The 19290-nt window shown below is 44.3% G+C and overlaps 1 protein-coding gene across 5 annotated transcripts in view; it reads right to left on the bottom strand.

The window, feature by feature from the left end:
* RNF216 (ring finger protein 216) overlaps positions 1-19290 on the bottom strand; it is an 81331-nt gene that overhangs the window by 45937 nt on the left and 16104 nt on the right. For 2 of the 5 annotated variants that reach the window (XM_074840733.1, XM_074840734.1), the window contains exons 3-13: positions 18473-18606; positions 16532-17386; positions 14704-14780; positions 10899-11001; positions 9819-9983; positions 8714-8828; positions 8293-8432; positions 7299-7349; positions 6169-6306; positions 5025-5173; positions 4491-4569 (exon numbers count right to left, since the gene is read on the bottom strand). In XM_074840733.1, the coding sequence (XP_074696834.1) occupies positions 4491-4569; positions 5025-5173; positions 6169-6306; positions 7299-7349; positions 8293-8432; positions 8714-8828; positions 9819-9983; positions 10899-11001; positions 14704-14780; positions 16532-17386; positions 18473-18606 (2006 nt within the window). Of the gene's footprint in view, positions 1-4490; positions 4570-5024; positions 5174-6168; positions 6307-7298; positions 7350-8292; positions 8433-8713; positions 8829-9818; positions 9984-10898; positions 11002-14703; positions 14781-16531; positions 17387-18472; positions 18607-18866; positions 19011-19290 lie in introns of those variants that run through there. The other 3 variants (XM_074840732.1, XM_074840736.1, XM_074840735.1) reach the window with 3 other exon arrangements.

Raw genomic sequence — 19290 nt, 5'->3', positions numbered from 1 at the left:
CGGGGCTAAGCTCTAAGTAACAATCAAATCTAAATAAATAGGCTCAAGGAAAAGCATACAGAGAACAGCAATAAGGACGCTGAACAGAGAATGAGACGGGGCCATGGGACCTTCAAAATGTTTGCGCTGCTGTCAGGAAGCTGAATGAGACAGCAGACTTCAACAGCTGGGAAAACATGTTGCAAAACAAGGAGAATTAAGTAATTCTCCATATGCACATCCTATTCCGAGGCATTTGGGACAAGCTCAATTTCTCCAACCAGAACATTTTTATTTTTTTTTCTGTGTTGCACACACACCCTGCCAGTGACAAATCTTGATACAGTTTAAGCCCAAAACCACAGCGCATCTGGAGTCAGGCAGGGCAGCTCCGGGCAGCAACAGGCCAGTCTCTAGCAGAGAAGTAATGGGCCCTGTGGTATGTGTTGGATGACATCCTTGGAAGGCTCTGTCATCCTGGACACATCCCAGGCTGCTGGGTACTTGATTACACAAACATTTCCCCTTGCACCCTATAAAACACTTGTAACTGGATCATAGGTGGCTGAATCGCTACCCACCTCTGAATCACAAGCAGCTGTGTGCCCCATCACCCCCCAGGTACAGAGATCACAGGCAGTGCTGTACATCCCTTGGCTCCTGCTGTAACTTTAAGTCTTGTTGATCATGCAACAATTTATTTCATCAAGGCCACTCACATCAAAGTTGCTGCAAACCGTACAACGCGACTTACGCTTATTAACACAGGTTGTGGATGCAGAGTTAGCACCCTGCTAAGAGAAGCCATGTTCAGACACAGCTTGCTAGGCAGAGCTCTGTACAAGCTTAAACTTGTCTTGCTTCCAACAGAAAATGAAGGTTAAAAGCAGCTGGGTGCATCTGTTTCTAGCCAGCACCTTGAAATCAATCCCGAGACATTCGAGCAGCTCGAAAAGAAGCCCTCTAAAATACCAAGTCCTGCAAATTAAAAGTACACACGAGGATTGCTGTGGCCAGAGAGCCTAACTTGAAGATGAAAAAGCGAAAGAGTGAAGATTTTATCCACCTGACAGAGGCACATGAATGCTCATTTTTCCAGCGTGACAGTTCTGACAGCCAGCAGTCAAACTCAGTCCCTAAACACAGCCTCGCTACCAGGATGTGCTGAGGGGCCCTGAACAAGAGGGGCAGCTGCCCCGGCCGAGGGCAATGCAATTTAGCACCACACCACCATACGCCATCCCCTCTCTGCATCCCGTCAGCGCCAGGGCAGGCAACAGCCGTACAATAAAGTAACAACAATTTTAAGCTATGCAAAGGAGTTTTAAGGAAAAAGTCCTGGAAATGCAAGTCCCTGCAATGTGGCCTGGCTAGGAAATGAGTGTTGAGGGTTTTGAGCTCGCCGGCACCGAAGGGACAGCGCTGCTCCATGCATGCATTATTTCCATGGCAACGGCAGCTTTCACCTCCCCATCTCTTTGCTGGCTGAAAGCCCTGCAGTGCTTTGTGCTGAGACTGCAAAGCGGGGAGACCATCTCCCCCACCCGCAACACGGCGCCGGGGACAGCAGCAAGCAGCCCAGGAACAAAAGCCTTGTCTTCACCAACGCTGTGGGGCCTTGGGAGGAGGGAGGCAGGGCAGAAAGGATGGACTTCCTTTGCTGGTGGGAAACAGTACTTCCCCCAACGTGCAAAAGTGCACGCTCACTTCCCAGTGCTGCACAAGTCAAGAAGCAACATGTGCCCTTCCTAGTTTTACCAGAACTGCCAGCTTTGGTTTGGTGTGTCAGAGGGAGGGAGAAATACACATCATCAGAGATGAGAAATTCAAGAGCTGCTTCCACACAGGGATCCCTGAGCAGAATAAGATGGAGGTTGACCAAGCAGGCTGGCAAACCCTCCTGTCACCAGGAAGCCTGGCTCCATGCATGGTCAGTGAGCTGTTACAGAGCAAAACCTCAAAACTCAGAGAGATCTGAGTGAAAGCTGCCTCCCCCCAGCACCAGCTCAGGCAGCACACACACACACAGGAGAATGCATTCATTGGGTGGCTTGGGCAACATTTTTCCTTGGTTAATTAAGCTTTTCCTCCACCCTGCAAGTTCACGATATTAAGATTCAAGCCCTGGCCACCTAACTAGGAGCCAAACTTCACGCCACACAGCTGGAGCCACAATGGCCCTGGCAGATGGTGCGGGCTCATCTGCATGCTCTCCGTGCAGCCGTTCGGTCGCAGAAGGCGACCGGCAGCTCTGCCCATTGCTCAGGTTACAATTAGCAACATTTTAGTCCCTGCAAGGTGCAAGTGACTGGAACTACAGGTGAGATGCATAAGCAGTGACCTGGGTATGCCTAGAGCTGCTCTTATTATTGAGCCCAACATACATATATACAGCCAAAATGAAGGTTTCCAGCTGGTTCCTATCACTTACAATACATCCACAGCTGGCCCAAATATGAATCAACCTCTCTGCAAGATTTAAAGGAAAGCCTGAGAATATCAACATGAACTCTCAAAGCAAGACAAAGGATCCAGGTGATGGAGCATGGGTCCACCATCTGGTCCTCCTCTCCCCTCCCTGGAAGAGCCTCAAGGTTTCAGGAGAGGCACATTTTGACCTTTCCACACTTCCCCTCCCTTTAGGTTCAGCTGTGCAAGTGCAGTCCTTCCAACTAGAGCGGGGCTCCTTCCAGGATCAATCATCACCACCACCAAGGCTGCCAGAGGCACTGCTAGCAAAGCCAATGCATCCTCTCCAACCTCTGTAGCGTTCCCTAGATTAGCCCTTTCCTCCCTAAGGGCAACAGTTTCCTGCAAGCAAGAGCATTAACTGAAATTATTCATTCTGGAGAGAGACAAGATAGTAGGAATAAGAAGAACCACTGCAGTTGATGCTGTGACACAAGACCACATCCTGCTATCTGAATTCCTCACCCTCAACTTAAAATCCTAAAGTCATTCAAGACTTCTAAGAAGAGCACAAAGCTACTCAGCAGATTTTCAGCTAATGAATCAACACAAGCTGTCCAGGAAACTAGAAATCCAGCCCACTGGAATGCTGCAACCCCAGGGAGGGGGGGACAGGCAGTACGCTAGGAAGGAAATGAAACAGCAAACCAGAAGGAAAGGAACATTTCAGCACTGAGCCCTCTTACCACAGTTACTGTGCCACATCACACATTTTAGGAAAAAAAAAAGCAATTTCTATTCGTTTTGCACATCGAAGCGTTCATGTTCTTCGAGCCTGAATTTTGTTCTGTGGTGCTGACATATGTACATTTTGAAAACAACTCGGCTTTTGCAAAAAAAATAATTATTTAAACGTGAATCAACATTGCCACCTAGCGACTAGCAAGCCTCCTTGCTCATGACACTTGGATGATCCATCAGAATCACATTTGTTTTCCCCAAATGCTAGAGGTTAATGTTAGCAAAACATATCTGGAGATTAGAGAACTAAAATGGAATTGTGCATCTTTCATAAGCAGCTTTCCCCTGCCAGTAAGTTCAATTTTCATTACAGAATGCGAAGCTCACTGCTGGCAATTTCCATTTTTCCAGACAACAGAATTTGACTTCCTATTACTTTCTCAAAACAGGCAAACGGTGGTATCATGTCAATACGAGAACTCAAAGCTACAGCAGCTACAACCATAAGGTTAATGCACTCAAGAGGAATTTCAGTGATTAGCAGAAATCTCTACTAGGGGACAGGCAGTTCCCTGAATATTGCACGAGATTTCGTTGTTGTGGCTAAAGTTACGCAAGATGCCTCGTAGCTTCAGCGCTCAACACTGATACTGTACTGGCCTCGGCTCACTGGCACCAGATACAAGCAAGGTTCTGCATACATTCAGGAGACTGGAAAACACATTTCTATGCTTCTATTTTTCCCCAGAACAGATGGTGCAGAAGCAACAAGTTTTCCCCCCCATTGGGCCTGACGATTCTCCCGTTATGGCTATTAGCAAACTTTGAGAGAAGCACAAAGATCTTCTGCCCTTTGAATGGCTCACATTTCAGTGAGCTCTTCCAACAAGTTTTTTTTGGTCGCTTCCAACTGAATCTCTATTCAGGCAACAGCATAAGAGAAAAATGCAGATGCTGATTCTCTTAAGGATAGCACAAATTTGCTTCAGCTCATTCTCCAGAAGTTTCATTAGCTGAAGGATTACAGTTTGGTTTTATGCCTTTTAAACACCCAGCTCCCTGTTCACTTAAAACATTTCTGTATGTACAAGACAGCAACCTATGGCATCCATAAGCTTTTTTAGCCAACATCTTACAAGGAAAGAAAGGAATAGTGCTGTCTTTATCAACAGTGCCCTGAAATTCATCTGACCAGCCACACACTTTTATAGATCAGTAGGATCCAGCAAATACTTTGACTGCTGCCCCATGCAGTCACATTAGATATTCATTCACCTGCTACTAGGAAGTGTGAGTTGTCCTCCCAGCAGTCCTGCCCAACACTCCAGAAGAGACCAAATGGTAAAATATCCCCCAATTACCTTTCTGCAGCGGGGATTAGGGCAGCTGAACCGCTTCACATCATTGTCCAGTAGAGCTGGGAAGTTACAGAATGGACACCTGCAGCCCAAAATAAGATGTCATTAATGCAAAGTGCCAAAGAAATCTTCGCTGAAAGCGGATTTAGTCAAAGAGCTATGTGGTAGTTAATAAGGCTGCCAACCAAACGCCTGCCGACAGGATGTGCTGACTGCTGCCTTTTTACTCATATTTCTTCGATCACTTCCTTGTTTGCAGTCAAAATATTATATGCTCAGCACTGCTTTTGACCATGTAATTTAGAGGATCAGCATAGAGCTGGCAAGCAAGTCTTGGGGGAGACAAGTCTATTGAATTTTAATCTGCTCCTAGTCAAAGACAGACCTGAATAAAAACAGACCTGGGAAGGCAGAAGACTGAATTCATAATACAGCTCTTTGAAAGCTACCTATCTCACAGTCAGCATGCATTTAGGGTTTCAGGGAACAATTTTCTACAACAGTAAGTGCAGTTTGCATCCTCTGCTGGACACTTACCTGACAAGCTCATCTGCACAGGCAGCAGCCACCTCCTCCTCAGCTTTTCGCTCGTAGTATTTACAGAGGATGTTCTCTGGAAGCACTTTCTCCAGCTCACTGGTGGGGAATGAACATGTGCAACTGCCTTCCATGCAGCTGAGCTCTGACTAGGGTTGGAAGGAGAGAGCTCAGGTTTAGTATGATACTCGCAAAAAGCAAAACTCAGTACCCACAACCTTTCCAAATAAACTAAGGCAGAGCCTTGCTTAGAGAGACAAGGGCTTAAGTCAGCAGATGACTGACAGAGAATGGGTTTGCTACGGAAAGAACAAGACTAATTAAACAAGTCAGGCCTCAAACAAACACTGGGCATGAAGATGCTGTTGACAGTCGGGATCACAGTTCACTCACTCCAAGTCCACTGTGACCACATAGCAGCCCATTATTACTGTACGGTCTCTGCTGAGAACCAGCACTCTGTTCACAGACAGAACATTGCATTCTTGTCAACACAGTCACATAAAATACAGCTGCCAGTTTATACATTCACATGAAAAATAGACCCCAGAGTACAAAAGCACCCCACAGTTTGATCATCATTTCTTGAGGCAAAGGAGCATGCACACCTCAGAGCAGGTTAATGACTTCATAGCTCAGCTAAGTACCAGGATAATTGCTAGCTAAATTGGAGACTAAGAAGGTTAGTAGTGTCACAGAGGAACCCCAAATTAAGTTGGGATCACAGTGATATTATGAAGGACCCTCTTAGCTAGGAGGAGACTGGCCAAGTCAGAGATAAGAGTGTGTTCTCTCTGCAGATACCACTGGTTTATTAAGTAGAAAATAAAAAAACAGACGAGTGTAAGTTATTTTTGTTATTATGGCATAGAAAGTTTTCCTAATAATCCAAGTTGCTAAGCACAAAAGATAGAGTTCAGCAAAACTGAAATCCTGTTCAGCAAAGATCCCATTGTGAAGTTGTTGGCCTCACTTGATGGCGAGACTGACTTCTTGGATTTGGATTTCAGGACACGATTCCATTAAAATATTTCCTGGGAAGCACAGTTACATCTGATTTAAGCAACAACACAACACAAACAGCGATGCGATCTCCCAGTAGCAATTTACCCAGTTTCCCCTCATCCAGTTGGGAAATTCTTACCTTCCCAGAGCCAAAGACTGCCTCCTGAGCATATTTAATTAGGCACTCCTTGCAAAACAAGTGACCATCTGCACACTGAGTTAGCTCTTCAAATGCAAACTCCCCATAACAACAGCGGCACTCTATCATCTGACCATCCTGCAGCCATAAACAGGGGTATTAGCATCATCACCAAAACATCAATAGCTATAGCAACATACAGACACATACAACTGCAAGCCGTAAACAATGCCAGCGTTAATTCTAAAAAAAGAGCAACAGATATACACCATTACATTACATATCCTATTTGGTGGTCCAAAGTGACTAAGCACAACCAGAAACTCAGTTTTAAGTAACTTAGTATCTACATGTCCTGCTTGACAGGTTCCAAAAAGCTACAGAACATATGGTGTTTAATAATTCTTAGCTCACAGGCAGAGAGGTATCTTGGTCTGGGGAAGATGCAATTGCAGGGAAGCAGCAGAGAGTACACACCACTCATATGGGAAAAAACAGTCTGCAGATCTGTTACCCTCTAACAGAACATTTACCCATCTGCCTGGAGAGACCTTGCTTTGGCCTCTAAACTGCAGGGGTGGAGAAGCTTGCCACTGTTAAAAAGTATGCTCACTTCTTCAGAGGTCCAACATCTTCTCCAAAGTTTGAAGAGAAAGGGGCATTGAGAAGGAAAAGGTAATCCACAGCTGCTGAACTTTTCTCTGTTTAAAGGGAAAGACCTGATTTTCAGGTTTTTAAAGAGTTCTGCAAATGAGGAAGGCCTTTCCACTGGCAGAGCTCCAACGACAGCAAATCTGTTTTCAACAGCCATAATGGTGGTAGCAAGAGCAAACCTGGCACTATTCTATTGCAGTGTTTGTTCCAGCCAGTGAAGATACAAGCAGCAGCTGACTGAATTACTACAGATCATTACTACATGCATCAATACTGTCTTGCTGGACTCCGCTCCTGCCTACCTTTTCTAAAAGCCAACACACACTGTGCAGGTTTTGCCAGCTGAGCAAAAGCAGCACAGTGCAAATGCAGCTTCAGAACAGCTCCATTTCAGAAGCCAAAAGAATCTGTGAAGTAGTAAGTGCAAAACAGTGTCTATGCACAAGCTGAACTCAACGGACCACATAGATACTGACCTTCTGATACTGCTCCTCATTCATCTGCAGAGCAAGGAGAAAGTCTGCATGCTGCAAGAGAGACATGTGCATCTGTATTTATAGAATAAAGCAATTTTCCAGCCTCTACACTCTTTTACATTATCTCAGGACTTAAAACCACCATAAAAGGCTCACTGTCTTCTTACAACATCACTAAGCCCATCCTTCCAATCCATTAAGCTATTTATGATTCAGCTACAACAGATGGGAGAAGCAAAGGCAGCAAGAACAAAGAACCGAATTCTGTATTATGGAGGGCTGCTGGTTCAGGTTTCCATGGGCAGAGATGATCTCACCCAATGGGCCCCTCCAGAGAAAGCCCCAAGGAACGTTAGCTTTGTGTTTAAAAGGAGACACTATCCATCTGCCTAAGAGACAAGGATCTTTAGGAAGCTACTTTAGAAAGGACTGTAGGTGCAGAGCTGTGAATTCAGTCTTTCCTCAGACTAGGAGGGGAAGGCAGCACACCAGCGGGTGTTGCAGGGTTCTGCTTCGAAACACATGGTCCTCAGCACAGGACAAGACATTCTGGAGACACAGGACTGCCAGCTTGTGGAAGGCAGCGAGTGGACAGACTGCCTTGGGCCTGGTCATTATTCACCACCAACACTGGGCTGCAATTACAAGCCCTAAAAGAGCAGAGAAGCCTGCTAACAATTAGAGGAAAGAATTAATTAGTAGAGCTTTTAATACTTTGTAGCAAAAATGGTCCAGAACAGTGTTGGCAGAAGTAACAGCTTTATTTAAGTAAATATGAAACTCTCTCTGTGCTTGGCTTTTTTCCTTCAAAAGTTAGTTACTCAGGAAGTCACACATGTTAACAGGGACTAAAGGGGCAAAGGTAGTCAGTTATTCAATATTTTGTTCAGCGGTTGAATTTCTCTAAAAGGCAGATTTCCATGCTTAGGGCCAAAACCTCTACAGTAGTTGAAGCAATCTGCACTACAAGATCAAAGTAGCTCCTCCCACTCACCTCTGCCATCTCTTTAACTTTCTGCTCATAGAATTCCTGCTCCAGTAGCACCGGTGGGAGAAGGGAGAGCTTGTCATAGGACCTCCAGTGCCGTCTCTTATTCTCCAGGAAGAACATGCGCTTCTCAATTTTCACATCCCCTAAAGCAGAGTTAAAGGCACAGTGAAATGGGATGGAGCAGCCAGAACGAAGCTTAAATCTTTCTTCCTCCACACACTACCAGCTGCATAACTTCAGCATCTCAAAGAGCACTGTACCAAGCAGCGATACTAATGAAGAATATCTCAAAAATAGGTGCCAGTGACAGAAACATAGCTGTTTTGGGACCACATCCCTTTTTAAGAACAGTACTTTCTGCTGCAAGCCAGTTCTGCTTATTATAACGATGCTGAGAGGACAATACATGCAGCCTGGTACTTACCTTGCTCAAATTTGAAGTCTATATATGAATACTGATTCATTTCTTTCCTCCTTTTTCGTTTTCCACTGGTTTCAGGAGACAGCTCCTGCCATTTTTTGATAGCATCTGAAAAGGCCTAGAAAACAACATACAGACTTAAATCCTGTCTGTTCCTGGAAGAAAGCAGAAGCACATACTTCAAATCAAAGCCCAGTACAAACATGTGCATAAGACTGATCCAAAACTGGAAAGCCAAACACCCCATACAGAGGCAAGTATACCTCCTGCCTTTGCTCACCTTGTTGTTTTATGTGCTCATAAAGCAATCATTCCATAAAAACAAAATAGTTGAACGATACTTCACAACACTTCAGCTATTAACTCAAATACAGCCAGTGTCCACTCTGATACAACAGAGCTGGTTTGGCATTTTTTTGTTGCTGTTGAGTTTGGTTTTTTATTTAAAAAAAAAAAAAACAACCAACCCTGAAGCTCAAATGCTCAGTGCTCACTCAAGCAAGTGAAGAGATGAGTTTTTGTTTTAGTGAAGTCCTAGAACAGTAGAGAAAGCAGCTCAAGCAAGAGGAACGTATCAGAGGAGTAGATCCAAGTCAAAAGCTTGAAATCACATTTACATTCAGTTTGTTGATACTCTTTTATGAGGAATATAGGACTCATTCCACAAGTCATAATAAGAAGAAACAGGACAGTGAGACTCGGGCTTCTTTTCAATTACATGCAGTTAACTAAGAGCAGCAGTTAAATGTTTTAAGATTTAGCTAAGTGTCTAGGCTTTATTGGCAATTATACTGCACTTCAGCAGCAACATACAGGAATGCTTCTCAGTTTAATGCATCACCTACCTACCATCAACTAGCTAGTGTTTCCCCAGGTCTCCTATCAGAGAAAAGTAAAAACTTCCTGCAGCATTCTGTCTGGCCAATAAATTTTGCAAGTCTCTACTAAACAGATTAATACCTCTTAAAAGGAAAGGAAGATTATTTTTTTTTTAAAAAGCCCATAACCACACTCTAGCAGATGGTATAGTAAGGCAAACGACATCGCACTGCTCTCCACAGACACAGGAGATAACCCTAGGAAAGAAAACAGACTTGAACTGGAGAACCTTTCGTGTGATTGCATAGTGTCCCTTGAGTTCATGTAGTGCCCACTTAATGTCTTGGCTGCTCAGCATTTTGAAGTCTGCCATAAGGAGGTCAGCTGCCTGAATAAAGCACCGCTGATCAAGTGGGGCAAGTTTGGAAAAGTCGAAGTAGTCCACTTTAGGCACCTAAGGAGAAAACACAAAAGATGTAAAAATGCTGCTATAAATACACACGAGAACACCCCAATCCACTCTTTCAGTGATCAGAACCTTCTGCAAGACCACCCAAAATTCAGGTTACGTGGCAGCCAGTTCTGAGCACCTATCTAACCATCAGCTTTGAGCACAGCACGGGTGTGAAGTCTACTGGTCTATGTGCTTGTGCGGGTAACCTGCCCCGAGCTGCCCCACGCTGCAGCTCTGCTCCTAGCAGGACCCACGCCATGTTGTTTAAAGCCATTGTGCGTGGCTGCACGAGACAGCGAGGAGAGGACACATTTAAGTTACTGTAGAGGGTGAACAACTTTATGGGCTGGAGGTTGAGAGATGCTTCCAAGAGTGAAAAGAGGTGTTCGACATCTCTCTCTGGCCACACACAGCTATTTCAACTCAAAACACCTCAGAGAGAATTTTTTTGCCAAACGGACTTTAAAAGAATAAATAAAATCAAGCAGCTGTAGGGACTTTGCAGTTAGGAGGCTGAAAGGCAATGCCGAAAGGCCACACAAGAGAGACCTGAGGGCCAAATCTACATCATGTGACAGAATGACCATGGAATTCTCGTATCAGTTATCAAAATGAACACTTCAGACAGGGCAGCTGACAGGCAGGCAGGCAGGGCAGAGGGTCTTACTCAAGGCAAGAGAGCAGACAGGGTGCAGCTATGCAACAGCAAAACAGGAAAATTTTGGAAGTCATCTTGCAAGCAACTAACTATTGCTATTTAATGCCATTTTAAATGTGCCCAAAGGCCTCTTATGAATGCATGGCTCAACCAAGCACTCTACAAATACACATTAATAGGACCAGACATCCCAAGGTCCACTCAGGTTGAACAGACTGGAAGAGAGGCATGCTATAGATGAGGATACTCTCACTTGCCTTTGTCTCATCTTGGCTGGCAAGCAGGCTGCTGTTGGGATTTAAAACCACTCTGCCTTCTTTCTTTGGGTAATCTGGATTTTCCAGAAGAAAGTTACAAAGTCTGAAAAGATAAGTATAGTTACTTCAGCATTTGGGAGCTCAGGTTCATTATTCCTCACTTGTTCAGTTTTCACTATCCTATAATTACGAGGCTGGGCAGGCAAGTCACAGCCTGCCCAGTAAGAACCAAGGGAGGTCTTTTTACTAGAGCAAACTGAAAGTAAATGACTGAGAATTAAGTAAAGAATGATTGGCTGTATGATTGCAGAAGGAAAAGCAAACAGATCTGTCTTTCAATAAGTACGTCTACTTACAAGAAGCTTGTATGGGTGAGCTACTAACCAGCCTACATCTCTCCACGCCAGAGGTGAACAGGCTTACTTCCCCACTCATTACATCCATGGGTCAAACCACGTAAAGTGGTACCTCCTTTGAGCACATGTCAAATCCTGCACGACTAAGAGTCAGGGTGTACTAACTTTCTGCTGCTCTGGCATTAACATTATGAAGACCATACAAGAAATAAGTCACAACATTAGCATCTTTAATTGAAATCTAGCTGTCATCTACTGTAATTAATACAAACGCATCCATGGAAATAAAAGCATGCGGACCCATACAAAACCCGTGAAAGGTTGATGTCTTCCTCAACAATAGATTACAGATTTGAATTTGAATTAAAGCCTCCAGTCTCTAACTACTTCCACATTAGAGCAGAGACAGAAGCATGTTTAGATCATGTTTACATACAGTATGTATTCTAAATACAGGTTTCATTATAATAAAGCTTGAAATCACACCAGCATTGTCCAACTTCGACTAGAAACTGCTCTAGTCAGAACAGCATTTAGAAACTAATCACTAAAAATCGCTGGAAAAAATGCATACTAGCCCGTATATGCAGCATACCTGAGGTCCTATCACAATCGTAACTGTCAGGTGAATTTAGTTTAACTGAGTATTTCAGCTTAGAAAAGACTCTAGCAAGAAGTTTCAGAATACCCCATTGCTGGAGATCCACAAATACTTCAGAAGTCCTTTTCAAAGGGAAGCTTGCTGTAGGCTATCTGTCTGAATCAGACTTTCACAGCTTATTCTCAACCATCGCTAACCAGCTGTAACATAAGCTGTTCCTCAGTTTCCCCAGCTGTAGAATAATATCCTCCTGAAAGGAGCTAGGACAAGCAATTAACATCTGTAAAACTTTTTGAATGAGAAGGTGCTAGGTTGCAGCAAAGACATAATTGCAGCTAATTTACATTCCTGATGTCAGAAATCAGTCCCTAATTAAGAAATCTGAACTGGCTTGAAGCATTAACCCACTATCAAGGCATGATTACTTTAGCCCTGCTTTCACATTCAAAGCAGAGGCATTTCTTTTTGTTTAATCAGGTATTGACATATTGAGCCAGAAGCTTTTGACTGAGTGTGAATGCTTCTGCACACAAAAGCTGAATAGATGATACCCTGCTAAGAGGAGCTCCCACATCTTATCTTTCACATCAGTTGAAAGTTTTAAGACCATCATTTCGGAAAACAACAAAATATCTTGGTGCTGGGCATTTAATAGCTTCCAGCCCTCCCCCCTGCCATCCCTTTTGTAGAAGATAACTGTTTTAATCCAACAGAACAGCAACTTCAAGGAGCTCAAATCACTGCAGCTCAAACGCAGGGGTTTCAGCTGGGGCACAGTCAGAATACATCTGAACTATTCTGCATGTTGCCATTTCAATGCCCAGGATTTTCAGAGATGTTAACCTTCAATGTCTGACAATTAGTTAAGTGGGTCCCAGCGCGCAATGCACGCACACTTGCAGCACTGTTCATTAATATCTGCACCGCAGGACACAGAGCCAGTTAAAAGCCTCATCCCTGCCCAAACCCAGCCACCCTTATTTATTATATTTCAAGCCTGATTCAGCTTGACATACCATGGAGATCAAAGAGACCCTGCCAGCGAGGCTGACCACTGCTTTGACCCATTTGTTCTCATACAAAAGATGCAATGACAACTCAAAAGATAGTTTGGTTAAAGGAATAAAAATATGGAGAAGAAATCTTTATCATCCAGTAAGTGGGTAACGCACCGCTGAGCAGACACTGTAGATGGCCTACAGGGAAGCCTGTAAGCACCTTTTCATCTCACTGGGTCTGTGGCACACAATAGGAGAGAAGAGATTTCGGAGCAAAAAGGGAAGGAACACATTAAGACTGATAGAAGCCGATAGTGGGATTTAATTCTCTCAGGCTTCGCTAAATCCCTGCAGGACACAATGACGAGGTTTTTCACACAATCTGTGAGAGGGTCCTGCAGCCAGATGCTTAACTTAAACCGCCCGATCGCTCCAAGGAATGGCCCTAGCAGTCTTCTACACTCCCAACACAACCATCCACACCAAGGTGCACCAAGTACGTGGTGCAGGCACCTGAAAGCTTCTCTCATGCTGACTACGCCACTGCTATAGGGAAAGCACTTTCAAAAGACAAGGAAGAAGTTTCAGTCTGATGACTTTCTGACCAAGAAGCCCTACTTTGGAGACACGACTTCACAACACAGGCAAAGACAGTAGAAGAGGAAATCTATGCCCAATGGATGGGATCATCCTTAGTTCCTTGCCAGTTAACTTACTTATGGTCCAATAACTAATTCTAATCCTCACGCACTTAAATACTGCTTAATTAGTGCCCTAGTTAACCAGAAAGGGCATTGGATTCATACAAGATAGAGTGAATACTCTGGCAACCAACACCTATTATTCATTCTTGTATCACATAATAACTAGTTTCAAGATCTTTGAGACAGCAGTGACAGCTGCAGAGAGAGAGAGAAAGAAAGAGGGGCCACCTAGCATCAGACACAAGTCACGAGTGATTTACTTCAAACCATTCTCCCCTCTGCGTTGCTGGTGCCAACACACGCAATCCTTCGTTCTGCAGCTGTGCAAGCTTCACCCAAAAAGGTAAGGAGATGATGCAACTTATCGATAAGGTTAATGACTTTTTTTTAAACTTTTGATTCTAACATGACTCCCAGAGTTATCAAGCACAGTGAATGCTAAAGTATTCTTGAGCTGCTAACACAATTGGGAAAGCAACAGTCCTTGTGCTGATTTTCCACTCCTTTTATTTCCCTTCCTGGCTCACGTTTCTGCTCAGTTTGACCAAAATCAGCCCCTCAACAGATATCTAGAGTCAATCCTACCAGTCCTGAAATGTGTTTGCTCTATTCTAGCTGCAAAAAGTGATGTGAGAGAACTCAAACAGTACCACTGCTACTTGATGAACTAAATGGGATAAAAGCCAACATCATGACACTAAATAAGGGAGTCCAAAACAGTGTCAGTTTTACCTGGAAAAATCCAAAGCCAGTGAAACGAGGAAGTAGGAAACTATTTTCTCCAACTCAAAACTCACCAATTCACCTTTGTACCATGTGTTATAGAAGTTATCTCAACACCTTAATCCTGACACCCTTTTTAAGAACGCTAGTAATAGTTAAGAGGAAATTATATGTAATATCTTTAAAGAAGCAAATGATCTTAAAAGCAGAGAAGCTACAGCACAATGTCAGAATTAGAGACGATTTAAGAAAAGCTCTATTGGAAGGGAAAAAAAATTTCTCTACTCTTTGGCACTATCAATGCAGTGCTGTCTCCCAACTTGGATATGCTCTAGAACAGCATCATTAGCAGGTAGGGAAACGGAAATGTGACTGCAGCCAGACTGCTGTATGATGCACCCTGGCTCTTAGCTCTATACTTACACATTTAAGTCATAGCAGTCCTTGATGCTGATTAGCTCTTCAATATATTCCTTCTTCACATCTGGGAATCTTGCTTCCTACAGTAGGAAAAGCTAAAGGTTACGTAGGTATTAGAGGAGCTGTGTAGCACAACCTAGCAACAGCACCACAGACAGATTTATGGGTAATTATTTAGCACGCTCCTGAGACAAGGATTTCAAGAGACCATTTATATTCATCCAGCCTGGATACTGCAAGCCACTGGCTTTCCTTTGTTCCACAGGATGATTGCTAACAGCTCGCTCTCATAAGAAGAGTATGTATAGTGATGTGAATGGCCACGAGCAGCTGGCCTAACGAGTGATTCGGGCTGGAAAGAGGAGAGGCACGTAGGTATGATCTACAACTCAAGAAAAGCTAATATTTACCTTCAGACAGAAGATTAAGGAGTTCCAGATTGTGTGCTGAAATACAACATTCCAAAGCAAAAGGAAAAAAAACCAACAACACGTATACCCACCCAAAACACCCAGACACACTAGCAACGAGGTCTGAACAGACAACAAACCTTTACTGGCATTTCTGTGAAAGCTCTCCCAGCATTAGCCACGTAGCAAAGAGCACTCTTTGCTGCTCTCTCTTGTTGGGTTTCTGTACAGGTATTGCAATCGATTGCACCATATGATATTTTGCTTTGCAAGACTGGACAATGCAAGAGTATCTACTTACCCATCTCCAGGCAAGTCACTGACCAACAAGGTCTTACTTGGAAAGAATTGAATTTTGTTGGACTGCTACTTAAAGCATATTTTCCTCAACCCCAGTTTTCCCAAATAGAATCAGACACGGGATGTGGAAGGAAGACTTGAAAAGGATGGGAGTGGGGGTGTAAGATAGAGGCAGTAAAACACACTTGTTTGCAAGAAAGCATTCCATAAGGCATCAAGAGATACTCTTCCTCCCTAGCAATCAGGGGAGGAATGTGCACTGGAGAGGAAAACATCAGACATGTGAAATATCGACATGTTTGTTTTGTTTTTCAAATACACACCATGTTGCACAAACTGCTGAATACACCAAAGGTTAAGGAATACCCTCCTTGGCTGTTCAGTTCTTGTAGCTAGCGCCGCTCATGCTATATTTCACATGCAGAGTCAGAAAGGAGCGTGTGAAGTTAACATACGTGAGCCTTCATGCTGCTTATCCAGTAACTCCTCAGTGCTACTGCTTGGAAATCCACACTGCAAGGGCAACCATTACCCCTGACCACCACGGTGGCCTTAACACGGCCACAGACCAAACTATATTAGGAGAGTCAGCTGAAAGCAGTCGTGGCTCTCAGCTGTGTGTCTCTAAGCTTTCTCTACCCCACCCTCTATCCCTCTGCCAGTGTTTAGTCTCAGTTTCACTAGTTTAGCTCTATATCCGTTCCTAAACCAGCTCTACAGAGTTGGGTTAGGAATCAGCCAGACAAAAACAAACTAGCAGAACTGAGAGGGTGTGAGCCTTTAAGGAACAGATCCCTATTATTTCATCTCACCGTGCCCTTGAGACCCTGCAATCAGTTCTGCTAAATCTCTCTGGCCAAGAGCCCACCCCAAAGCAAACAGTGCCCTTGAGATTTGCATCCTCTCATCACTTCTGCCACATTGTTGGGGTTAGTCTTTCAAACCAAAGTTTTCCAAGACAGTTCACTGCATGCTCCTCACATGGTGCACAGCTGAGTCTCAGCCAAAATGAAGAGGATTTGCAGCTGAAGTCAATGAGCATGTGAAACACTACATACCTTGAAAAACCTGTCTGAAAATAACATGCACACGGAAGGCAAACAAGCCCTGGGAATACTTACTGTCTCTCTGATGAGCAGCGCAGTGAGGTCTAGGGCCTGCCCAGCAGCATCCTGTTCTGGCACATTACTAGAGCCAAATTCATGAGATCCCTGTGTGGGGAATGCTGGGCCTGGCTGTTCATTGTCAATCGCTGCCTGCTGACCCGTTTCTTCTGGTGGATGTGCCGGCTGGGGCGAAGCGGGCCCTGGGATCCCATCCTGCTGTGGTTCAGGACGGGGGAAGGCTGGCCCAGGAGCCTCCTCTCCATATGCCCTCAAAGATCCTGGCTCTGCTTCAGGCTGCCCTTGCTGAGGAGCACAACCATTTACCACAGCATGGGGCTCGCCTTCCAATGGCTGGAAGTGAAGGTGATCCAGCTGGTTGTCCTCATGGATCTCCCGGTCTGTGGTAGCTGCAGCAGGTGCTCCTCCAAGGTTTTGTTCTGGCTCCAAATCCTCTCCTTGCCGTCCCCGGGCTTCTACCTTTTCTTCCTGTTGTGGTGGAAGATCTGCATTCTCCTGACTAAGGATTTCTCTGTTAACAGGTGGTGGACTTGTCTTTTTTGTTGGAAGCAAACTTGGGCCAGGCTCCTGGTTACTCATAGGTTCAAACCTGGGGCCATTAAGCTCAGAGGGTCCAGGCTGCTGCAAGGCAAAGTTCATATTCTCATCCTTGCTTGGTCCAGCACTGCTCTCCACCATGTGATTATACTGGTCTCCCTGGCACAGCAGAGTTGAGATCTCATCTTGCTGATATATGCTCCTCAAGGGCTCAACAGCACTTTTAGATCCTCCTTCTCCCACAGTGTTTGCACCCTGCCACAGAGCAGCAGGTCTGATGACATTGGGACGCAGAAGCTGCTGATGCTTTGGGGTCTAAAAAGAAGACAGACAAGAGTAAGTAGGAGTTCTTGTCTGCATGTCAGAATCCTTGCTCCAGATGGTCTTTTGCATCTAATCAAATTTCTGATGGGAAACAGATGACAAGTCTGTTTAGCAAGGTGCTTAATATGGCATAAAACTGCAACCCACATATCTTTGTTTCACTGAACTCCATCCTCAGTCTGTCCCCAGGTGCTAAGAACATGTGGCAGAACTGGGGATGCACAGAACTTTCTGACTGGAATAATTTCCTAAGCTCACCTCAGTCCCCACTTACCTCCCAGTAAAATAGTCTGGGAAGGGGGAACTAACTGATGGCATATTTGCATTCTCACCAATTTATTTAAACAGGCAGGAACCAAAGCTCAAAGCATTAATCTCTAGCCTTGTTCTTGCCTCTGGCAGACAGACTGCTGTATGCCAACAGAGTCTGAATATTCTCTGCTACTGTTTTCAACTAAACCAGAAAGGTCAGCTTTGCAACCCGTTTTCTCAATGTCTCCAGTTAATTTAACAGAAAAGTGGAATATATTCTTAATATAGCTTAGATATGAAATTATACACTTAAAATAATCGGGGTAGGTTAAAACCTTTGGCCCTCCTCTGTGTGACTGCCTGTGCCAGTAGAAAGAGATTTATCAGGTGGGCTGGTTTTGTAGAATCACAAAAATGTAAGTGCCTGAAACAGCCCAACAAGAGTCCAGATAGCATAGAAGAATACAAAGTATACAAGGTCAAACAAGGCATATTTTGAAAAACTGCCTTCTAAGGAACATCAAGTCTTCTTACAAAGTGCTCCCTCTCTCTGGATTTTGGCAGATAATGAAGGCTGTAGCTTCCATAAAGTTAAGTAGAACTTTAAATACAATGCAGTTTAACAGTCTAGTTCTCCCCTCCTGTGCCCAAGATATGATTAAACACTTAAAGCCAGCAAAATGCCGTCATTTCAACATTCATTTCAGACATCCTAAGTAAATTACTGTAACCGGATAGGACTCTCAAAGGAATGCATCGGATATTTGCACAAATTGGCTATAAAGGCCATGAATAAAGCAAGGCAGTACGAGAATGAAAAATTACCTCTGCCAAGATGACTACATCATCGTCATCCTCCTCACACTGCTGTTCTGCTGGCATTTCCTGCAACAAAGGTAATTCTTCATCCGAGGAATCTGATATTGTGATAAGACCTTCATCCCTGCGGTTTATCCAGTCTGTAGTAAAGTAAGTAAAGTTAGCTATTTGCTAAAGGTAAATAACTGAAATTACAGGGCAGAAGCACCGAAACATTGGAAAAAGCAGTCTCCACATTTGTATTGCAGCAACAGGGAAGAAGCGCTCAAAGGTCACTGGTTCCTCTGCAAGTTACTGTTAACAGCCACTCCTACATCCCTGGGCCCTCTGAGCAAAACACCTGCACAGACTACAGCTCACCACAACGGCACATGCAGGAAACAGTCACTCTGACACTTACACGCAGAGATTCTTCTATCCCAAACTTCGGCACGAGTGAAGCTGCTGCAAAAATTATTCTGAACGAGCCACATAGGGAGTACTTCCTAATTCTTCCAGGGAAGTCCTGAATTTTCAGTATCTCAGGGACAATACATTTTCTTTCACTGATGTGCAGTGCATTCTAGAGGAGAGATAAAGTTCTCCGTGCAATTCGGCCTCTTACGCAAGACTGAGACAGGGCCCCGGGCTGCGGGTGCAGAAGATATCCTGCTATTAGATGACAACCTTGTCCCTCAAGGCTTCTCAACAGCGGAATATTGATGCTACTGAACACAGCTGCTGGAACGCAGGAGAGACACTCAAGCCAGAAACAGCATTTCTGTACTGCAGAGACAGTGTACAACCATGCTTTTTCTGTGATTTGACACAACGTTTTGGCTTAT

Source organism: Strix aluco, chromosome 15 (assembly GCF_031877795.1).
Source record: "Strix aluco isolate bStrAlu1 chromosome 15, bStrAlu1.hap1, whole genome shotgun sequence".
NCBI classification, from domain to species: Eukaryota; Metazoa; Chordata; class Aves; order Strigiformes; family Strigidae; genus Strix; species Strix aluco.
Note: the sequence above shows the minus strand (reverse complement) of the source record. Positions and strands in the feature narration are given on the sequence as shown.